General features: G+C 40.4%; 1 protein-coding gene across 1 annotated transcript in view; it reads left to right on the top strand.

Annotated features, from left to right (window-relative positions):
* Positions 1-5,300: 5,300 nt before the first annotated feature.
* Positions 5,301-15,282, top strand: part of ERBB4 (v-erb-b2 avian erythroblastic leukemia viral oncogene homolog 4) — a gene marked incomplete at both ends in the record, with an annotated part of 112,172 nt that continues 102,190 nt past the window's right edge. Inside the window, one exon of the mRNA XM_009696912.1 lies at positions 5,301-5,435. Within this exon, the coding sequence (XP_009695214.1) occupies positions 5,301-5,435 (135 nt within the window). The remainder of the gene's footprint in view (positions 5,436-15,282) is intronic.

Below are 15,282 nucleotides of genomic sequence, written 5' to 3'. Positions count from 1 at the left end.
CAGACAGGAATAATCTGAGCAGATACAAATATCTTATTTGAGTTGGTTTAATATGGCTGAACCCCTTCATGAAACAGATACTCCCTTTGGGGAGATCACTAAAGAGAGAGTTGACCAGAGCCTGTTGTCTGTTAATGAAGTAGCTAAATGACTTGCAAGGACCCTGTGAGCCCATCTTCATACATATTTGTGGTGAAACGGTTAAAAGACTACCCCATCAAACTCAGTGAAAGGTAAGCAAATGATTCTATTTTTATTTAAGCAGCAAAATAAGTAGCTAGATCTGGAAGATTTATGCTCAGGTGCTACAATCCAGTGTTCTTAGTTATTGAGCAGTTGGAAGTACAGACCCACAGGCTGCACATGACGCTGATTGCTTTTGATAGAAATAAAGAATATCTTGCTGTTACCATCAAGCCTTGAAACTGACTTCCAGCTAATGACCCAAATAATCTTTACTTGAAATTGTATAATTGAGATCGATGGCTGTCTTGGGCTTCTAGCTGGTACACAGATTCCACATCCATGAGCTTTTGAGTATGGTCATTGAGCTGAAATGGAGAAGGTTAAAACTCTCGTTTTCATTACCAAGCTCCCCCCATCTCCCAATACAAATGTGACATTTCAATTTTACACAGTCCAACTCTTCTTAAATCATCTGTATAAAAACTTCAGATCTTGATTGATGATGGATGAGCTATTGTCTCCTAAAGCACCCAGTTCTCATTACCCTTTAAGACATAGCTTATTAATGATGGACCTGAAGTGCTTTCCCAGTGGGTCATCAGCAATCAACTATGCGAAGAGATCAAAATACTTGGTTTGGCATGAAATTTCCAGGCCAAAGCCATTTTTGGATAATGCATTTAGCATCTTGGGTGAAATACAACAGTGTTTTGAGAGTGATACGGTATCTAACAACAGATCCCCATCACCTGGGCAATGATAGCGAAGATGCAGCACTGTCAGCATGCAACGATGCTTCAGCTGTAATGGAGACTGACCTTGGAAATTAAGGTATCATCAACATGCATTATATATTACATATGTGCAGGGTATCCCTGAATATGGTGTAGTGTAAAAGACAGCTGTTTCCTTAGCAGACAGTCAGCTTGGAAGGTATAAGATACCTTCTGTTTTGCTTTTGAAGTGGTTACAGCAGACCTGCCCAACCGTTATTCCTGATTAACTCCTTCCCCTTTCTCTGCCCGCTGTAGAGCTAGTTCTTTCCCCTCTCACTATGCCTTCTTCCAGGTCATGGTGCCAGCAGGCTTCATGGCACCAGAGAAGATTCTACTGCTAAATAAGTGCCTACAGCCCCCACTGCGTATCAACACACAGGAGTTACTTGCACTTCAGGATACCTTGCTGAATGTAAACGTGTTTTGCCAATTTAATCCATATTAGAAATTAGATAATAGACCGTGAAGGATTACATTGTACACAAGGAAAAGTCAGCCGAAGAAAATGCCCTTTTAACAGATGGATGAAGAAAAGTTCTTTCCATCTCCGGTCTTTGCCTTATTTACAGTGATCTTAAGCTTCTGGTGGCTGGTAATGCATTTTCACTGACTCCAGTCAAACTCATTCTGTTAGAATAGATATTACAAATTTAGCCCCTTTTTGAACTTAGCAGACTCGGTATAAATCGTGTGTGATGTACCTATCTGTGTTCCATGGCACTTAATGGAAAGTGTAAGATACTCGCATTTCGTGGTTGCCAGAGACCTGTGTGTTTCCATTTCTCCTGTTAGTATCCTAAGTATTGTATGGTGGGTTACCAAAGTTATGTGGTAATGATTCTGCTTCATCATTGGGCTAATGGAAGCAAGAAAAGAGCAGATATAATGGGTAATACATTTCTGATTTAGCTTCCTGAATAAATAACCATTTAATAGAATTTAATAATATGCAGATATAAGTTCCCCACAATCATTTGGCAGCAATAAGCAAAATAATGACAGAAGTCAGTGGCGAGTGCACTTGCTGATTTATTTTCATGTAACTTTGGTTACAGAATTATACTGCTTTTAAGCCAGTAAAGTAGCTTTAATGAGGAAGATGGTAAGATTTTGCATTCACTTCAGAATCAAGTGGCAAAAGACCTTGGAGCTACTCCTTTGCTCAGAGCGCCGACTGCAGCCCTGGTGCCAGAATGGGAGGCTGTGATATCTTAAGTGTGGCCATCAGTACCTGAGAGGAAGGCATCCAAAATTGTCTGAGACCTTTAGGAACTCTTTTCCCAATGAAAGCTCGTGGGACTTGTGTTTCAAAATCCCCTTTTGTAACTCTGTGTCCCTGAGCAACATGGAAGTCCAAGGGCAACATTTGCTGCCGGTGCGGCACAGTAGGTATTTCAGGCAGCGGCTGATGGAGCCGAGCGCTCTGCCTCCTGTCCCAGGCAGTGGTGTTGTACTTAGACTAACAATTATCAAATGTGTCAAAAAATTGCTTTAGAAGACAAAAATATTCTCCCCAAAATATATTTAAAATACGTTCCACTGTGAGCAGTCCTTTTTAGTGCTTCTTTGGCAGGAACTAGCATCTTTCCTCACAGTAGAAACGACAAAATTCACGAGGGGACTTGTCATTCTCTTTCCTGCTCCAGCCTGGGAAAGAGTTCAGCAGAGGCATCTCAGGTGTTGCACGCAGGAGAAGACACCCCTTTTTGCCTGGCTTCCTTCACTAGCTCATCTGCATAGGCAGAGATGCCTGCCTTTCTCCTCCTGCTTATTGTTTAACTTTATCTCTCACTTTCAGTGCTGTAAATTAAAATGAGATGATGACTTTATGATGATGAGTTCATTATACAGTAACTCTATTGTATATTGATTACATTTGTGCTTCATTTGCTTAACATGTAACAGGGTTTATTAGGTCTTTCCAGGCATTGTTCTTGCTAAGAGAGGGCAGAGAAGTGCAAAATGCATTGGAGTTTAAGTCAGTGAAGCCAATGCATCTGTGCTGATTTACACATGCTGAGGACTCGGCATAAAGAAAAGCAGTATAGCAGGCTGGAATGGGAAGGTGGAACAGGAATGGATCTGGATCCCACAGAGCAGGAAGAGTCAAGCACAAGTACTTTAAAGATTGTGCTAAACTTTGAACTCAGGGTTATTTAATATCTGTAAGAGCCCATCTTTGATAGTATTACTCAGGTTTATTAGCGCCTCACCATGTGAATAGACCTGTAAACTTTAATCCTGTCAGCTGTGAAAAATGGTGCAGTGCAGGGCAAATGAAGGTACTGCATCACGGTTTTGGGGAAGGGCAGCAGGAACACCGCTTACTGTTCAGTGATGAGGGAAGACAGAGCATCTTCCACATTTGCTTTTACTAAATCACAGGGAAAGCTGTCAGCTTTCCTTACAGTACAGAGGGGACACTTTCTGGTTACTTTTATGCTGAAAAAAAGTCTTTCTCCACAAATTGAAACTATTAGAATTACTTTTAGAGTGAGATGTCGCCTGCTATACAAGAATGTATCAAAGTTCCTAGCAGAAAAGAAAATTTGATAGGTATTGTCAGGAGTGAATGCTCTAAAAAACAGAAATTATGCCAGTGGCACATGTTCAGATACACCAGCTGATAGTGACACTACTTGGAATCATGTGCAAGTGTTTAAGAAGCTATGAATGTAGATTTTACAGTTTTTCATGGCTTAGATGTTATTTTTAATAAAAATCTGGACCATAATGGATTAGGTAATCCTGTGTAGCTGGGACAACACAGAGAAATCATCATTAGTCATGTTTTCAAGTGGTGTTCTACGTCCCACTTTTTCCCAACAGCAGAATTGCTAACAGATGCTGTATGGTTTTTTTTCAGGGATCATAAGAATATCATACAGACAGATCACTGCTATATCTCTAATCTGGACTCTTTTCTGTATAAGATTATTATTATTGTTTTCATTTTTAAGCTCCTTTTCAATGAAAAGCCAAGCTTTTAAACCAGAGGTTTCTAAGAAATAGTAATACTCTGAACTGATTAATATGGTGGAGGGATGTATTTACAGATGAACCTATATTTAATACGTTCTTTTCTTGAGGGCTACCTCCTCTACATGCTGTGGCCTGTAAACCCTAAAATATATTAAAAAAAAAAAAAAGCTTTAATTCCTTCCTTGTTGTTTGTCAACATTAGCATTCCCACTGCCACTTTTAAAGGTTTTCTTGGGAGATGAGGACTATGAGGACTATCAGATGGCCTTAATCATTGCTACCCTAGTCAAGATTTACTCTTAATGTCTCTGTGAGGAGTGTGACACTCCTGGCTGTATAGCACCACTTAATGTCAGTCTAAGGTGCCATTAGTAACTAACCTTCAACATTTCTTTACTGAGGCTTGAATCTCTGACACTAAGCGGTGCAGGAGGTTTTAACTGCCTAGCTCCTGGTAATGAAAGTCACATGGATTGTCCTCTGCTTTGGAAATATGAGAGCTAGGTCAAGTACAGAAATTGTGGATTTGAACAAGAGTTTAGAGGGTAAAAAACCCAAGTTATTGCTCCAGAGGAAACCTGATGCTACAACCAACAACTGTAAGATCATTTTCATGTTGAGATTTGGCAAATCAAGTCTTTAGAGACAGGGCAACAAGCTGTTTTTTGAAACAAACTGATATAAACATGAAAATTAAAAAAACCCAAAACTTTCATCTGCTCAGAAACCACCTCCCTTCGATGCAAAGCTGCCAGCAAGGCATGTCAATTGTAGTTTTGGATCACAGTATTTGAGATTTGGATCATAGATACTGAGTTTTTGAGTATTTTGGATCATGGTATTACAGCAGCACAGTCTGATCAGAAAACATGCTTTTCCAGACATCATGATGACTGGACCCTTCTCATATACTGTGGGCTCAGAAAATTCCTGCTCCAGCAGAGCGCATTAGTTTACTATATGTTTTAAGTGTTCATACATGTGAATGAAATACAGCATAGTGTGGTTGATTGCTTGTGTTTTTAACATCAGTTAAGTCTTGAAGGTTATTTTACCCACAAATGGCAGTACTGTTCCATACTCGATTACACTGGAACAACAGGTAAACCCAGTAACTCATCTAGCAGCCGTGTGGCTGTCTTCATCGAGTTTATTCTGCATATAAATAAATGGTTCCTGTTTACAAATGCTGTAAGCTACTTGCCCTCCAGATTTCAGAGTATTAATTGAGATTATGGTGAGAATTTTTTGCATTTAAATTTCATGTCCTCTCTCTCCAGTACCCAAAGCAGCAACAGATTCAATCAGCTATATGTCGAAAGTCTTAGAAGTATGTTCTCTTGTTCTTTTGTGCAGAAATACTGAATGGAGGGGTGTATGTTGGCCAGAACAAATTCCTTTGCTTCGCAGACACCATTCATTGGCAGGATATCGTGCGTAACCCTTGGGCCTCCAACTTTACTTTGGTTCCAACGAATGGCAGCTCAGGATGTAAGTATGAGTTTTATTCTTAGCCTTGTCATCCCCTCAGTATGGAACTGTATAAATATGAGCACCATTTTTCCCTGATCCTCTGTTATGGAGAATTATATCTGTAAATTTTCCCTCTGTTCTTCACTGCATTCTTCAAAGTTTGTACGCTGCTCGTAGGAACACTTAGTCTGATCTTAAAAACACTTTGTCTGTAGAGATTATTTGTGAACATCATACTTTTTTTTTAATTGCCACTCATCTATTTTCTCTCTTCTGCATATTCCTTTTTCTATTTATTGCTAAAGCCACTGTGCTGCTGTGGAAGCACAGACGTTATTGTTTGCTTTGCATTTGTTCCTGCTGCTTAGGCTGGTCCTTGAGTCACAGTGGTCTGTCTTATGGCATCATATTAGCTGCTGGAATAATTATGGTACAAGCTTATGGATACTTTGACTTTAGATGAGAAATGAACCTCAGAAGAATAGTTATCCTGTTGTCTTGCATGTATCTGTGAAGAAACAGAGGGAATTTGCAGAGGATAGGGTGCTTTTGACAACATAGCCAATATTTCTCTAACGTGTTCTCTCTATTTTAATGCTCTCGATTTCAAACTTGGAGTATCTATGATTAATTTGTTTGATCCATTTCTCTATTGCCTTTCCCTAGAGTTATTCATCTTCAGTAATATTTTGATGATTCTTGCAGCAATAATGAATTCTAGTAAATACTAGTGACAGAGATACAAAGTGTTTAGGTAAAATATTCCATAATATAGTGAAGTGCATTCAAAATGAATGCCATGCTATTAAACAGTACCCTCAGGGTGTATCAACACTGAAATTCAGATATAGGCTGGGAAGAAGTTTATATCTGATGTCAGAAGTGACACCACAGCAGACATACTGTTCTGAGCATTCTGGATATAGGGACTTTCTGGATTGCTTACCATATCCTAAAGTGTCCCTCAAGGATATATAAATGATGGATTGCCTCTTTAGCTTCTGCTGCAGCCGAGAAACAACTTCAGTTCTTCGGTTGTATGTTAGGAATTCACACCAAAAAAAAAAAAGAAAAAATTTAGACTCTGAGTATCTGAGTAAAGACCATTTGATGATTTCCCATAATTTCTAAGCAGCAACTTGTGTTTAAGCAAGTGCTTTGTGGTACAATAGATTTCATATAACGCCAACTTGCTTTTGTGTGTCTCACCTGCTACCCTCAAAACCAGAGCACAGTTACTTGAGGTATGGCTGCCTCCAGGAGCCTGACAAACTCCACTGCTCTTCAGTCTTTCAGCTCCAGAGCTGAGGCTCGTCTCTTCTGTGTTCTGGCTGGAAACTTGACATAGTTGTAATGCAGCCTGCTACCTTGTTTGCATATTAAAAAACCTTATCACTAATGGCGATGATCAGTTCTACGCAGAACTGATAAAACCTTTGAAGGTTAGGGAATGCCCTTACCTTTTATGAGTCATTACTTCAACAAGAAAAAGACTTGGTTGTTACTCTGTTTTGTTCTGTTACTGGGTTTTCTTTTAACCTTTGCCAGTTCTTCAAGACAAATGCTTCTGCAAGACCAAGGTAATAAGCTCTTTTTAAAGAGCAACCAACATCAATACTATCTTTTTGAGCTAACGAGTTTTACTGGTGACTCCAGAGGAATCGGGACAAGATCAGTGCTAAGTACTTTTGGAATCACACCCTGAAAGTAATAAAGGCAAATATTAGCTCCCAGAGCAACACAAAATAATGTATGTACCTGTGTCCAGTCTTCTTAAAACATTTTTTCATTCCTGTTGAGTTGTTTTGAAACATAGGGAAGAAACAATTTATGCTTTGCCATTTGTGCTTGATAAACCTGATAAACAGCATTATTTCAGTGATGATTGAGAGCTATGTACCAAGGCAGCTTCATTAAGATAGCCACCCAAATTTTCCTTTATTTTTCCTTACTTGGGATGGAGCAGAGTGCAGTTGGACTGTATTTAATTTAATAAATATGTCTCCTTCTGCAAGAAACTTCCACTCAGTACTATTCGTGAGTCCTGTGAAATTGCATTAAATTAGCTAATCCAAACCATTTCTGTCTTCACAACTTGCATAGGTGAAAATCTAAACCCTGTTAGACAGAAAGCCAACAAATGGCTAAAATGGTTTAACAAAGGTGTTAAGGCTTTGGGAAACAAAGATTTCAGGTATGGAAATCACCATTTAAAATAGCCTAAAATTAAATAGCTGTCTATCTGTGTGCACGCATGTATTACACACACACACACATAGATGTGTGTGTGTGTATATATATATATAAAGCCTTCCAATGAAATCACTCAAATGTGGAACCTTATTGCTACCTGTCAAGAGGTAGGAGAAAGGGAATGTGCTACACTGGTAGTTTATGAAAGAATTAAGACAAGTTATTTGTACTGGTACAGAAAGGGCTTGAAGGAGTGAACACTGAATTATAACCCTGGAATGGAAATCACTATGGAGTATCATTAAATAAGGTATATGCTTCTCAAATTTGGCTCATGTCACTTTTCATAATCTGCTAGGCAGTGTGGGTGCTCGCTGGGCCCAGCCTTGCTATTTTTCTGCTGCTGCAAATGATACTGAGTGCATTAGAAAGACTTTGGTACTTTTCTGCATAGAATGTGACTCATGCTTTTTTGGGTCCAGCGTGTATATGTATATATTTACTGTTTATTTTACATGACTGTATTAAATTGCCTAAGTCTCAGGTGCCTCCTATCAAACACAAATCTCGGCTAAGTCCATTGGAACTAAGTACACGTTGCTTGGCATTACCGAGAATATCCTAAGTGCAAGAGATGTCAAGGAAAGCCCTCTGGGACTTTCCATGTCAGAATATCTTCAAAAGAATGAGTGGGTTTTACTGCTTAGCTAAAAAACCTTACAGGAGAGCAAGAAGGTCTGTCAGAGAGGCTGCATCAATCTGGGAATGTAAACCAACCAAACTTTCTGTGTCAAGCTCAACAAAGTCCATACCAGTAGTAACTTAGGAAAGCCTGTGTAAATGTGTGATTGTGTAAGACCTGGGTAGATGCATTGGCCTATGTGCCATGTTTAGCCATGACTGGCAGGAGTGGAGCACAGCTTATGTCCCAGGGATTGTTAGGGCTGTTTCACTATGACCACCTCAGTAGTACTCGCTGGCAGGGATTATTTCAGGAACAAAAGGCTGTGAACTGCCCTGAGTGTCAGAATCACATACTTCATCATTCCAGCAGATCCTAAAGCCTAAACCACAGTTTGGTGGTTTTGGCATCGCTAGCATTGCTTCCAACCATCAGTAGCAGACGTAAAATCTCCCCCAAGGTGCGTCTGCACGTCCGAAAGAGCAAGGGCCCGCCTTTGGAGAAGAGCCCAACGCTTGCCAGGTTTTTGCCGATGCCAGAGTGGACGCCAGCAGGCTGCTGTCAATGCAGTCGTACTGGGAGCACCTGTGCATCAGTGTGTGTGAGTGCTCAGGGCTCAGCCAGGCTCCTTGTTCATCTTCCCCCATGAGGGAGCTGACACCGCAAGCTGCCGGTACTGCTATCTTCCCCAGCCAGACAGAAGAAGTGATAATGGTCCCACTTCAGGGATTATTTCACTTGCAACCCTCCCTGCTGCTCCAAGGCAATCAGCAGAAGAGGAAGACAAAAGGGCAGAGTGAAATGAAGATGCTTTGAAATAAAATCAGTCCCCTGCCTCCGTGCTTGTTTCATACCTTGGATCTGCCAACTCTGGCAAGCCCCTTCATTTACATCAGTGCTAAACAGAAGAGAATATGGCCAGTGAACTCTGGGAATAAAGCTCTTCTGATTCCCTTCTTTTCATGCTTTTTTGTCACGTCAGTGTTAAGAAGCCAGTTGAAAGGCCATGGTGTCTGAACCACTATGATAGAAATATTGCAGAGGTATGAATCCTAAGTGCTGCTCCTCCTTTTTTCTTTTTCTTTAGCCTGAAATGCATTCTACCCATTGCTTCATATTCTGATCAAATGCATGCAGAAGAGCCCGCGTTAGAGGCTTCTGAATTACACGCTCTTACCGTTAAGATGAAAACAGCCAGTAGCTGCCGGCGCAGAACTCAGCGTGTACTGCTGAAATGTAATAAACAAATCTTGTACCAGGGACCACGCATGCTTCAACTTTCCAAGGCCAGATACCTCTGTGCCTGGCATTTTGACTCGTACATTGAAATACTACTAGTATTTACTGTTTGCAGAGCCTTCCCATACTGGTATCTTGTAGCTGAAGCTTTTAAAATTAATTCTAATTTGAAAGCAGCCTTCTCTTCCATTTACCTGAAATCAACGCTATCAGCCTGGGATTTCTAAGCTGAGACCTTACAGTGGGAATCTCTAAAGTGCTTAACTATCTAAGGAACAAAATTTTCCCTTTAGGTATATGTGACTGAATTTGTTTCTGCAGTGCTGAAAATCTGTTTTCTCTTCTTCCAAAAATAAGCCATGGATTCAAGCATTAGCCAAGCATGCTAAAGCCACACTTTGCAAGAGCATATTCCCCTTTTACCACATCCATTTCTTGGGTTTAGTCCCTTAACTGAAGACCTAGAGCTCTGCCCTTCAGAGCTAGAAACCTGAGGTGCAGTTCCCAGCGACGGTGCAAGAAGCAAAGCGGGAAATAAGGATGAGCCTTCTTGCCTAAAATGCCTCTAGGTTGGTAGGCAACTCCTCTCTGGCCAGCTTTAGGGAAAGTCCAGTGAAAACCTGGCTGCTTTGGTCTGTGTCCTCAATGTTCTCCTTGGTTTTGTTGTTAGCAGGAACTGGACTAACCCCCCCATTGTGCCAGGTGAGCTCTTTTGCAGGATCTGACAAGGACTGTAGTATTAAATCAGAATTTTCAGTGGAGCTTTACTTGAAGATTTTTTTTCATAGAAAAGCCTGAAGGGTTTGAATTATTGCATTGAGGTTGCTGCATAGCTAATAGCATGGGCTCAAATAAATCAATAATGCATTTAAAAATACTGAAATTATATGGATGTATGTTCATGATGGAGCTGGTAACTGTTTGGGTAATAAAGATTAAAAAATTACTTTTCCTTTTTAAGTTTATGCTGCTTTTCAAGAAATTATTCAAGCAAAATGCAGGACTGCGTGTTGTTATGTGTCCAGAGATGTGAAAACTGAATTCTGAAAATTAAGCCCATTTTAAAGTATTCTCCTGAACAGAAATTTCTGCTAAGACTCTGAAGTGCAGTGAGATCTGTGGAAAGATTTCCCTTGACTTGATCTGGCTTTTCGACTGAGCCCGTGTCAGCTGTGAAAAAACCTGGAACTTTTGGCAAGACATTTTTTCAAGCAGAACAACTTCAGTTACTTGCTAGTCATAACATAGTATTCCTCTGTCATGGGTTTGTATCTCATTGCACCCGGTAACATAAAACACCCAAGTTCTGAGCTGTGCAGAAGTACTTCTACATTGTTACGTGATGCATAGGAAGAAAAGGCTTAGTCTTCAGGTGCGTACTTGTGATTCAATAAATCCCATGATGTATTCAAGGGAAACACTCCATTAAAATGTCTTCCCTCTTTTTTACCTATTGATTCATAGATTTTTCAAGGGCAAAAGAAGCCTTAAAACATCATTAGCTCTGATTTCCTCTATGCAGAGGCCCTGAAGTATCATCATCTTGCCTGGTGTTGAGCTCAGTAACTTTCCTAACCACAGCATATCTTCCAAGCCAGCTTTGAGTTTCAGAAGCAGCCCCAGCCCCAGCGTGGCTGAGCTCCCGCAGTCACTGGATGGGTGAGCGCGGGGCTTCGGTCCTCCATCTGCTCTCCTGGCACTGATCGGAAGCTTTGCAGAAGTACAGCCGCCCTTCAAGAAGCTGCTTACTTCCCTAGTATTAAAAGAAATAATGCTAGCTGCCTTTATTGCTAATTTGAGCACAGTTTTAAATTGCAGATGTTGCTGCACCTTATACCTTCTCCAGCTAGCTCAAAGAGCTCTCATTGCCAGCATTTTTTCCCTGCAGAAATGGCATGTACGGTGTAATCAGCTCACCTCCTCATGTTTTTCATAAGCTAAACAGATAGAGGGTCACACATCTCTCACAGTGAGGAATTTCTTTCCAGCCCCAGAATAATTCTAGTTGCTCATCAATGTGAAATATCTGTATTTTTCAATGTGCTTTTAGAAGGCAGAAACCAAAGTCTGTATAGTGTTTTATTACTGATTTAACTAATAACCTGTAGAAGTAAAAATTGTATCCTTTGTGTTTCAGCTTCACATGAGGAACCTGGTATTCAGGCAGTTCTGACATGTGAGTTTTTAGAGACTCCCTGTTTTCCAGAAAATGTAGCCTGTATGCTTTATTCCAAAATATGCAATCTTATGTTTGGCTGTATAAAAGACATTTGGTGTGAGTGACTCCGGCTTACCTGCCAGCCTGGGTCACTCTAATACTGGCTGCTCTTCACTGTAATTTGCTGGGATTTCAGTCTTCCTGTCATCTGTATGTTTTATTGCTTGGGATTTTTTAATAATTTCTAAACCTTTGGCTGGAATATTAAAAAGCATTGGTCCTGCGATGAACCCTGGGGAGCCACACCCCAATTGTATTATAATTGCTCATTTATAGCTACTTTTGGAGAGCCCCCAATTAGCTGGCTCTTAATGCATTTTTCATGTGTTTTATTACTATTGAAACATAGAGACAAATCTAATTAAATGTTTACCATTTAGCCAGTGCTTTGCATTTTAATTAAAGGAACAGAAAATGGACTAGCCAGCTGCACAGTTGCTTATGAAATCAGCTCTCTCTTCTCCTGGTGCAGACAATCCAGGCTGCGATTGACCTTACCTGGATGCAGGTGTGTTTGGAAGCATTGTAGCTCAGTATGACATATATATCTCTGTATAGTTTGTATTTGGTTGATGTGAGTCAGTGCTGGCTCCGTATTCTTTTTCTACACACACACACCCCCCTCCCCCCGTTCATTTTCTCTGTTCACTGTCTTTGTGAGTTGCTTTGTCTAGGTTAACCTGCCACCCTGTTGGCCCTGATAACAGGGTTTGCTGAGCCATGTTCTACTGTAAGTTTTCCACATGCTAGCAAAAGGAGTAATACAGTTTCTAAAAAGATACTTCTTTAAAATATTACAGAAATGGGAACAATTTGGTAGAAACTTAGTTTAGTAGAAACGTCTCTTTATGTCAGACTAGTTTAAGGCCACAAGCTCCTTACATTTGTTTAAATTGGTATAGGAGAAAATCAGCCACTTGGATACACGTACGTCCCTTTCAGCGTACATAGTATATTCTTGTAGTGTGTTTCACGAAAAGTGTAAGTTGATGTTCGCATGGAATTCTGTGTAAGTTTTATTCTCCATTGGGTGTTAACAGTCTGCGTTTGGAGTTGCTGGCAAGGAGTGTAGGTGAATTTGTGTACAGCCATTTGTTGCAGCTACAGAATGAGGTCTGACGGGTAGCCAGCCCCTTGATTTAATGTTCACTAGTGACCTTGTTATTCTTCATAGAGCACAGTAACTCATTTTTTGTACCAGTAGTCGCAGTATTAGAAAAGGATCATTTTTACACATAGTGACTTATCTGAGAATTTATACCGGGTCAAACCATTGGGTACTTAATTCTGAAGTAATTATGTGATTATTATGAAGAATAGGGTTCCTGAGGTCCTTGCAATCTCAGGTCCTTGCAAAAGTCCCAGTCTTCCAGCAGTTCTCAGTTACGCTTGGCCAAATTACATAAAACGCTACACATGTGCACACCAGTGTTTCCAACTGGAGCATCCAAAACAGACCCTTGCATAGGACCAGTCCTGCTACCATCGGGAAGCCACACTGGTGAAGTGGGAGTCTTGGATCAGAGTGGGAGGGAGGATGGAGCCCTTTCCCTCAGGTGTAAAAACGCCATCCGTTAGTAAAGATTCAGGAGAGCTGAATGGAGTGTAAATATAAGTACAAGGAAAGCTTTCCTTTAGGACAGGGGATGCTCCTGTAACAGGAGACAATTACAAATATGTGTAAATCAAACCCCCAGCCCTCAGTACCAAGACACAGGTGAGATAACCGCGTTTTGTCCAGTTACTCCTGCAAGTTTTTTTTGTGCTTTTTCAAAGCACAAGGATTTTGCTCTACAGAAGGTCGGAGTAACAGCAGTTTAGTTATGTATGCTGGCAAAAAGAAAAGAGGGAAGTGACTGATTCATGCTTAAAGTCAACTTTCAGAATAGCTAGTGTATCGTTTCTGGTGTGCATCTAAATTGGAAACTACCTACGGAGAAAATGGCATTCCAGAAAGTATACCCTGAAGACATTTGTTATTGCGGAGTTCGTTAAATTATAACCTTTCATTGAGGTTATTACTTGAGGTTCAATTAACATTTTAAATGTATGCTTGGAGACTAGCGAAGGGGTCTCGGTACAGAGTATGTTCCCTGCCGCCGGTGTCACCGTGGCAAAGCCAGGAGGAGAAGCTGTTCTTTTTGATAAAAAGCCACAAATACCTAAACTGTTTTGTGAAAGCTCCTTCTGTGTGGAACACGCTTCAAGGACTTGTAGCATTACGTTTTAGCAGCAGTTACAGTTTCATGGATATCTCATTTGGAAAGAAAATGTATCAGAGCTGAATATAGACAGCCAGAAAGTCTCACAACTGCCATTTGGTCAGCATACATGTAGGTTGCTTTTTCTACCATTAAGGAATCTCCGGTCAGGACAGAATTTATTTATTTATTTACCTGGAATTGAAAGACAAAAATATAGTAACAGAGGAAACTGATTTTAAAGAATAGTTTTTGAGAAGTGTATATATCTGAAGATGGAGGAATACATGAAATCCAGTGATATAATGAACTTGTTTTGATTAGTATGGCAAGCTGAACTGCTTGAAGTTGCCTGTAATGTTTTTCCTCAAGCCAGAACAGTGTGTTTTGAATAAAGGAATCAGTTTAGCTTCCTAATAAATACCTTCAGCCAGCATTTTCAGAAGGGATTTGTCAATTGGTGAATGCCCTTGAAACAGATTCGAAAGGCAGGCAGACGTGGCATTTAATGGAAATACGATGCCTCTAACAGTTGAGTTCACCGAATAAAAAGTAAGTAACAAACACAAGTATACCTACCTAATACGAATAAATAATGCCGTGAGGGACAGAACTCTTTAGGCTGCCAGAGCCTAATCCAGGGATCTAGCAAGGAAACTGCTACAAAGCTGGGGATGTCTAGGAGTCGTGGACACAGGAAGGAGGGCACTGAGAAAGCCAGCACTAACAGTTTCTGAAAAACCTCTGACATGCGCATCTCTTTGTGCTGAAAAATGTATTTTTGAAAAAGATAAACAAAAAATACTCAACCCCCCAAACCAACCCCCTCCCTACCAAAGTGCTGACATCTTTTACTGAGTGTCTGCCTGCTGCCTTTATAGCAGTTACGGGGTGAAAGTCACCCACCAAGTGGCACAGGTTACCATACTGATGTATAAAAATATTACAAAGCGGCACTAGCTCTGTAGCTACAGGATTTAAGTAGTGCTCCACACAGTAGCGTGTGGCAACTGTTGGTAAATGCTTATCTTTTAATAGCAACCTGTGTGTGTATAATGTATTACTGTATACCACCTGTTTATAAGCAGATTGGCGTTTAAGCAGTATATTGCACAAGGGAGAGACTTTCAGTTTAAATGAAAGCATCCCTTTCCATTATAAGCAGCTTGCTTTATCACAAACACCAGTGTTTCTGGAAAGTAGGAAATAAACCCCAAATACTCTGAATATTTAAAATAGTCTAATTGAATGGTAATTGGCAGATTTGGAGTGGGTGGGTGGAATTGGTCTTTCACAGCAAGCTCCAGCTGCTCTAGCTAGCTGCCTTTGAAG

This window comes from Cariama cristata, unplaced genomic scaffold (genome assembly GCF_000690535.1).
Source record: "Cariama cristata isolate BGI_N322 unplaced genomic scaffold, ASM69053v1 scaffold9633, whole genome shotgun sequence".
NCBI classification, from domain to species: domain Eukaryota; kingdom Metazoa; phylum Chordata; class Aves; order Cariamiformes; family Cariamidae; genus Cariama; species Cariama cristata.
This window is presented reverse-complemented; position numbering and strand designations above follow the sequence as displayed.